The 8716-nt window shown below is 30.3% G+C and overlaps 2 protein-coding genes across 2 annotated transcripts; both read left to right on the forward strand.

Moving 5' to 3' along the window:
• Window positions 1-328: 328 nt before the first annotated feature.
• LOC146933268 (uncharacterized) lies at window positions 329-784 on the forward strand. Its single transcript, XM_085707825.1, has one exon. It carries the CDS (start codon window positions 329-331, stop codon window positions 782-784), a length of 456 nt encoding a protein of 151 aa, XP_085563951.1.
• Window positions 785-6276: 5492 nt separating this feature from the next.
• Window positions 6277-8433, forward strand: LOC146933269 (non-specific lipid transfer protein GPI-anchored 6-like). Its single transcript, XM_085705015.1, has 3 exons — window positions 6277-6689; window positions 6782-6877; window positions 8138-8433. The coding sequence occupies exons 1-3, from the start codon at window positions 6347-6349 to the stop codon at window positions 8275-8277; spliced, it is 579 nt and encodes a 192-aa protein (XP_085561141.1). The 5' UTR covers window positions 6277-6346; the 3' UTR covers window positions 8278-8433.
• The last annotated feature ends 283 nt before the right edge of the window (window positions 8434-8716 follow it).

The raw sequence follows: 8716 nt of genomic DNA on the forward strand, positions 1-8716 counted from the left end.
CACCTAAACTTTATGTAACCAAAAAAAATCGTGAACAAAAGGCAAATTACTTCTCTACTTCTACCTCATACTTGCTACAAAGCTTGATCACTCATTCATGGAGTCCTCCTCCTTTGACGTAAGTGTGACTCCCATCCTCAAACCAATCCAACCCCTGTCAACAGAAGATCCTTCTTTGAATGGTTTTTTCTCCTTTCTTTTTCATTACAACCACTTAACTATTTCATCCACATCCAATGACCCAAAAAACCTTATCTTCAATTTTAGAACACTTGTCTACCACTACTTCTCGATTCCTTCTGATATCGTATGCAATTATAATGCACACATGGATGTTATTGTTCTAAACACTCTCTTCATGTTCAGCACCTTTCGTGATGTGCCTGAAGGCATACTAGACAAACTTCTGTCCGACATTAAAGGTTGTGCTAGAAATATGGTTGCACTCAACATCGAAGAATCTGGAACGTTGGAGATGAATGTGCTGCTCCGTAGAGTTACTACACTCATGGTAGAAGAAGATGGATTAGATCAATACTCTCAAAGTTCTATTTGTCAACAAAATGTGGGTTTGTCATCGAAATCGGATGATGAAACCATTTCAAACTCCACTGATGAATGTTCAATTTGTTTGGAGGAGTTGCACAACGAATCGCAGTCAAAACTCTTTCTTACAAAATGCTCTCATGTTTTTCATACTGAGTGTATTGCCCAGTTGATCTATGGATGCATCAATCGTTCGACTCCGTATTCTTGTCCATTGTGTCGACAAGAGATAATGTGAGTAGAGAAGGGACAATATATGCATGCATTAATTGCAGTCCCTTGTTCATTGTTTCAGGTGTATCGGGTCTCTGATGGTGTTTGTTTTTGTGGGTTTATTGTTGTAAGGTGTGGCAGGACTGTGTCGTGTTTTCTGCTTCGTCTGTATTGTGGTGAGAGCCATTGATTCTAGTTATTCTTTGGCTCTTTTTTGTTTGTATTTTTCTGCAATCGCACTTTCTTGTTGATTAAAAATAAATAGAGCATTAACTTTTTTAGGGCAAAATTATGCATTGGTCTTTAGCTTGGCATCAGGTATAAAAAAGTGTATTTGTACTAAAAATAAGTTATATGCGTGCATCTATATCATATATATATGGATGGAAAAGTTCTTGTTCTTGTTATTTTTTCATGTTATTTTTTTAACTCAAATTTCCAACAGAATTAACATTAGTAATCTGGAAATAAGCTTCTTTGATGGAATAAACGTCATCAGAATTCCATTTCCAAGCATCTTATATGTTATCCTGTAATGAAATGTTACTATGTTAGTCAATAAATCTCTACACTACTCTACTAACTCATCTTATCATTGAAAACGATTTCTTTTCCACCACTAACGTTAACTCTCACCTATGACTATACTTTTAGATGAGGTACATTCATCTGATTAAAATATTCAGTTGGGGAACCAGATCAATTTGTACCCACTTGTCCACCAAAGTGAACTAGTGAATCAAGTTTAGAGATGTTAATATTCATCAAACGGTTGATTCAGGCACTGCTGTTAAGAAATTCATATGCCTGTGAAATGAAGTTAGCATCTCTACTTCTACAAAACCAAAATGTTTATTCAATTTGCTATTTTTTCTTTATGCGTCCGTGGACGAAGTGGTAAATGGTAATCACCATCTTAAACTCACAAACACAACAGGAAGGTCTCGAGTTCAAATCCAGGGGTGAAGCTGTTTAACCTATCAATATCTAACATTTTTATGTTGAGCTAGTACTTACAAACTATTCAATTTGCTCTCGTTTTTTTTATGGTACCATGCTCTTTATTGACACCATGCATGTTTTGCTAAGATCCTAACATTAATTCTCATGCGGTGAATATTAATATCACTAAACTGATCTGGTTCCCCAACTGAATATTTTAAACATGATGAATGTATGTCATCTAGAAAATCTTCTGCAGTCACATAGGTTTTCCCATTAGTAATCTTCATAATGATGAAATATAAGAGAAAATTGAAAAATCTTCTGGAATTTTTGAAAGAGTATATTTCCCTTCCCCTCCAAACTCCCAAACAAAACCTAAGTTCACTCCGTTTTACATCATTATGTTCATTTAGATTTATGTACATTCAGGTTCGCTAGCTAATGATCCATTCCCTCTGTGTGCTTTTATTTTGTTTTAATGAATTGAAACAGGAAATTTTATTATGATGTTTCTATATTCTCTGCAGTTAATTATAATGAATATTATTTACAACAACGAAATTGTTTGTCTAGCATAGCATTAATTCCTACAAAATTTTGATTTGAAAAGTACGAGTAAGGAAGGATCTCTATTTTATTTTCATGATCATCAATTATTTGTGTAAGATGGATATTGCATCACCCTTGATGAATTGGTCCACCTAGTACTGCTTAGGTCACAATTGGTACCAAGGTAAAAGAAGCTGTGGGTAAGGTAAGGTCTTTTTTGTATACATCTATATTTGCACTGATCTTTCTTTTGAATTAATTGTAGGGTTAAATATGTTTTGGTCCCTATAAAATTGAGACCTTTTAAGTTTAGTGCTTACTTAATTTTAATAGTTCTTTTAGTCCCTAATTTTTTTTCTGCACTCAGTATTGGTCCCTCCTCAATTCAAATTTGTTTAATTTATTCTTAAACTTGAACAATTTTCTGCAGACGTGTTAAGAACATTACTAAAAGTTCCTTTGCAAAAAATTGTCGCAAAATTTGATTTTTACGTCTAGATTTTGTTAATTTTATCTTTAACTTTTGCCGTTTTAAAAAATTCATATTTAATTCGTTTCATGTTAAAAAAATTCTAAATTTTAGTAAATGAACCTTTCATAGTGTTTTAAACTTGTCTCAAAAAAATCGTTCAAAAATTTAAGAGTTTAAGGATAATTAAATAAACTTTGTTGTAACAGGGACTAAAATTAAAAGTAGTTTTTTTTGTAGGGACTAAAAAACCTATTAAAATTAAGTAAGGACTAAACTTAGAAGTTTCCAATTTTATAGGAACTAGAAACATATTTAACCCTTAATTGTATGCAAGATATGTTTAACAGACTATTCTTCCTCTCTTGGCAGAGCTTCTGCAATTTTTATTGGTGTGGATGAACCAACAAAGCAAAAATTGCTGAAGATCTTCCCTGAGAGTCTATGCGCTCTAACTCACATTAATTGTAAGTTGTACACTTGTATTTTTTGTCTCTTAAAATAATTGGCACTTTAAAATACAATTACAATATTTGTTATTATTGTTTTTCATTACTTTGATCTATAATATAAGAAAATTTTCAAAAATAAAGTTAGTCCTATTTGTAAGAAAATGTCACAACTTTGAAAGTATAGTCATTGTTTAAAAGACTTTTCTACCCCTTATATTAATTATTTCATTAACTAAAATTGATAAGGATTATCTGATAAATAATATAAAATTGGTAATTTCTTTAAAAATAGTTCACAATCTAAATGTGACTATTAAATTGAGAGGGGAGAGTGCAACCAAACTATTGAAGTGAAAGTGAACTAACACCTCATATAGCAACTTCCCCCATCCCCCACTCAGCGATAGATGTAGCTTACTCTATTTATGATCGGAAACGAACTTCTTCAAGTACAGAAAACTTTCACCGACTCTGTAGGGTGATTTCTATGAAAGATATTAATTAAGATTATGGTCATTAATTAAAAGTACCATTTTTTTCTTCTGTAATTTTTTAGACATTATTCGCACTTTACTTCGTCATCTTGTAGAAATCTAGCTTGCTAGACCAAACCTCGTTTGTTTAAATGCAACATTTCTTTCTTTTTTTTTGGTAGATAGACAAATTTTCATTAGAAACTTACACATACAAATGAAATTGTCGTTAATCTAACCCTATCACGGCTTCTGCACTAACAATTTTGACATTTTTATTGGATGAAATAAGATTTGTAGACTAAAAGCAATATTTCTATTTGAATGAATATATATTTTTTCTCAACTTTGTAATTTGTATGAGTATATATAGAAATGAAAGATCTTAAGCAAAGTTTTTAGGGTGAAAAACAATAATAACAAATATTGTATTTGTATTTTAAAGACTTTTTTTGTTTAATAGGTTTTTTAGTCCCTACAAAAAAAAAAATTCTAATTTTAGTCCCTGCTAAAACAAAGTTTGTTTAATTATCCTTAAACTCTTAAATTTTTGAACGATTTTTTTGAGACAAGTTTAGAACACTATGAAAGGTTCAATTACTAAAATTTAGAATTTTTTAACATGAAACGAATTAAATATGAATTTTTGAAAACGATTAAAGTTAAAGATAAAAGTAATAAAATCTGGATATATAAATCAAATTTTGCGATAATTTTTTGCGGATGAACTTTTAGTAATGTTCTTACCACGTCTACAAAAAATTGTTAAAAAACTTAAGAGTTTAAGCATAAATTAAACAAATTTGAATTGAGCATGGACTAATATTGAATGCATAGTATTTTTGTAAGGACTAAAACAACTATTAAAATTAAGTAAGGACTAAACTTAAAATGCCTCGATTTTACAGGGACTAAAAACATATTTAACCCAACAAAAAAAAGTCAGATGTGGCATCCACGTGTGCTTCACCGTTTGCTCAATCAGCAACAATTAACAGTGAAGACCTATTTTGCTAACGGAAAAAAACGTTGGGGACCAAAAATTTAATAAAATTTAAGTAGGGACTAATGTTGGAAACGCGCCTATTTATAGGGACCTAAAACATAATTAACCCAAGTTTTTATAATGAAACCAAACAAGGTTTTATAAACACCGATCTAATGTTAATTGAGGTTTATAACCCACTAACCACTATGTTTGAGACTTGAGGTGATGTTTACCGTTAGCAAGAAATAAGGGAAAATTGAATAGTATTTTGGTTGTTCATCAGTCATCCAATATCGTAGTATTTTTAGCGTTCCAGATCACAGTCACGTTTGTAGTTTGGTCGAGTCTTATTTGTAAACTTGATTAGATTAATGGTATTGGCTTAAAATTACTTGAAGATTAGATGTAATCGTGTATGGTGAATTTTATTATCAAAGATGTCCTAGTAAAGAATTATGCTATCTTTAGTCCTTTGTATCGTGAAAATTCTCAAGTTATGCACGTAAAATTTCTTTTTATACTTTCTATTTCAAAGAATTTATTCGAAACACGCTTTTAAAAACTCTGTTCTTGTAGCTCAATTTATAGTGGGATTTCAAAAATCAATGACCTTAACCTCTAGGTACAAGACCGTTCAGATCAAATTGGAAGTTTTCCTATAATATTAGAAATGAACCTCTAATAAAAAAAGTTAAGGGTATTTTGAAGAATTACAAATTAACAATTAGAAATTTTCAGTTGCAATTAAAATCACAAATTAATAAAAAAAAACATTGTTTTGAGTTCAGTTTGTTTTCTTGATTTTTGTTGTTAGCGGATGTGTATGGACAGGGTTTAACCTATTTTGTTCATTTACTCTTTTTTATCATATAATAAGCGTTGTGCGTTGTTTTTTGGTCTCCCAAATGCGTAAACCATTTGGAAGATAACTCTAAAACGATATTTTTTGTGTTTTTAAAGACTTCAAGATAAAGAGTATGGTTGAACCACCTGCCATATAACAAAACATTTGAGATCTCATAAATTGAAGGATTAGCTCCATAAATGTTTGTTTACTTATACTATACTCTAGGTATGTATATGGTTTGAATTCTACATAAGGGAGAAGATTTTTTTTTTTTGAGGGATAAGGGAGAAGATTATGAGTATAGTATAAGTTATTACCTTCATGCAGTCTCTCTCTTCTTACTAAATTAAAAAAATGATAATTAATAAAAGGGTCCTACTAACCGGTGCCTCAGGGGCACCGGTTAAGCATACCATAAAAGAGAATTATTACCATAAAAGGAAACTGCTTTTGACTTTATTATAAATTAATTACACAATTTTAATACATTAACTACTATAAAATTTCCTTTTTATATCCTTAATCAGTGGCTCGGGGGCACCGGTTAGCATTTCCCTTAATAAAAAAGAAAAAGGGAACAATTATTGTTCATTTATTGCACAATACTACTAAAGTTCCTTTAAAAAAAATACTAATAATGTAAAGAAATAAAGAACCGGTCCGGGCAAGTTTTATATCATTGCCCCATCCCTTATGCAGTAGTAGAAATAAATAAATATGGGTAACATTCAATTTAATAAAGTCACAAGTATATTTTGACGCAATATAAAGTCACAAGTTGTGACTCACAAATCAAGCTAAGCCTTATAACATAAATAAAAAGAAAACAAGAGGTGTTGGTGTCACTATTTCATCATCTTCAAAATGGGTTGCAAAAGCACAACAAATCTATCACTCTTCTCTACCTTGATTTTCCTAGTCCTTATGTTTGGTCTTGTAACCTCAGATATTAACCAAGACAAAGCAGAATGCACCGACAAACTCCTTACTTTGGCTGGTTGTCTTCCCTTTGTGACTAATCAAGCCAAATCTCCAACCATAGATTGTTGCACTGGTGTCAAAGAGGTTGTTGATAAGAGTAAGAGATGTTTATGTATCCTTATCAAAGATCATGATGACCCAAACCTTGGTTTAACTATAAATGTTACCCTTGCCCTTAAGTTACCAAAGGATTGTAACTCACCTACCAATATAACTCAATGTATTGGTAAGTAAATATCTTATCTTCAATATATGACTCTAATTAGTCTTATGTTTATGCTTTTGTGTTTCAAGCCAAAAGTTTGATATTTGTTTCAGATATTTTGCATTTGAAACCTAAATCACATGAGGCTAAGGTATTTGAGGACTTCCAAAAATCCTTGGAGAAAAATACTTCCACCGCAGTTCCTCCAGGTAAATTTTATTTACTATTTTTTAATCTTAAATAAAATAATATAGAAACAAAAGACTAAGGCCCACATGACCCAAATCAGTAAAATACAAGGAAGTCAAGAAGGGTGGAATTTCCATCCACACCTAGGCTTGTATATATCAACGGGTCTTTGATGTGAAAGAACACACTATATGATACTTTTTTTTCTATCACATAATAAAGTGGCTAAATTTACGCACAATAAATATACACTATATGATACTTTTTTTTCTATCACATAATAAAGTGGCTAAATTTACGCAAAATAAATATAAAGAAGTAGAGAATTTGATGTTTGAATCTCAACCATTACATAATAATGTATATATAAAAAATTGTTAATCGAGCTGCACTTACTGGACCACACTATATGATCTTTAATAATTAATACATAAAATTATTAACTTAAGACTATATTATCCCAAATGTCAATAAAAATAGTGATTTATTTATAAAAAAATAAATAAAAATAAACTATTTCTATCTACATTTTAAATTTTAAATGTTTAATTACATTGTTTGTCTCTATAGTTTGAGCAATGTGTGACTTTGATCTCTAGTTTTTTTGAGTGATTTAGTCGATCTTGTTTAAAAATTAAATGAAGTATGGTCTACTATCAAGTGTATTTCACTTAAATCATTTAAAGTATCATATTTTATTAAAATATTTAGGGTTCATGATGAATTTGAGATATAAATAAAAAGTAAAATATTTGATCAATTTTGTATAATTTCATATTAGGTTTGAAGAGAATAAAAATTAGGATTTTTTTTCCTGTTAAATTTGATATTTAATTTGTAAATTTTAAGTGAAATAATGTTAAAAGTCATTTCATCAATACAAATTGTGAAATTTTTAAAATAGATTATGAAAATGTGTGGGTTTTATAAACAAATAGAAAATAGATGAAGAGCTTAGCATTGAAACTTCAAGGTGTCGATGAAAGATTTTTCTTTCCCTAACTTTAAAAAAAGAAATTGATGTAGAGGCTTAATTGAAACAATTAAAAACTTGAGTGCTAAGACTCGAAAAACAAATTGAGGGACCCCAATGATACTTTTTATTTGTCAACGACTCTAAATAGCCTTAGGTCTTCATGTTTTGTTAAGAGAACCTTCACTCTAATCTCTATTAAGAATCTCATTTGATTTCATTCTAGGTTTTTTTTTTTTGCTCAATGTGATCTTGCTTGTTTATTTTTGGATAAAAGTGATTGGAACTAGAAATTCATTAATTGCAGCTAGTGGTACCACTGGAAATGAAACAAGCACAATTGCTCAAGACAAGAACGGTGGCGGTTGTGGAAAGAGGTGGCTCTTGGTAGAGGTGCTTTGTGGCATTTTACCATTTGTTTTAGTTTCCTACTTCTTCGTAGTTTGAATTATGATTAAGAAAATGTCAACATTTAATAAGAGGATATATTATTGCTATATATCGGTGAATTTTATTTTATTTTTTCTACAAGTTTTAGAACTTTATAGAAGATAATGATGTAATATTGTCTGTTTCCTTTAATTAGGGTCCATCCTTCCTTTCCTTGTCTGTGTTATTGATTTTTCCAACTAATTGATCCATAAAAGGGTCCCGTAGTTAGAAATCAAGGTCGTATGCTATAAATAAATATTTTCGTGATGATAAATAGGACCTCTCTATTTTTATACGTAGTTATATACCTACCTGATTGGTTGGATTGATAAAGACATCAAATTTGGTAGCATCAGATTTTGATAAAATTATTAAAATTAGTATTGACGTGTTTGTTTCTCTTTGATGAAGATTATAGTTGGTCTTTATCTTTTTTTTAAGAAGTTGGTCTTTA

The sequence above is a fragment of the Medicago sativa genome, chromosome 4, assembly GCF_051527215.1.
Source record: "Medicago sativa cultivar Bolivia chromosome 4, Bolivia_mono, whole genome shotgun sequence".
Taxonomy (NCBI): Eukaryota; Viridiplantae; Streptophyta; class Magnoliopsida; order Fabales; family Fabaceae; genus Medicago; species Medicago sativa.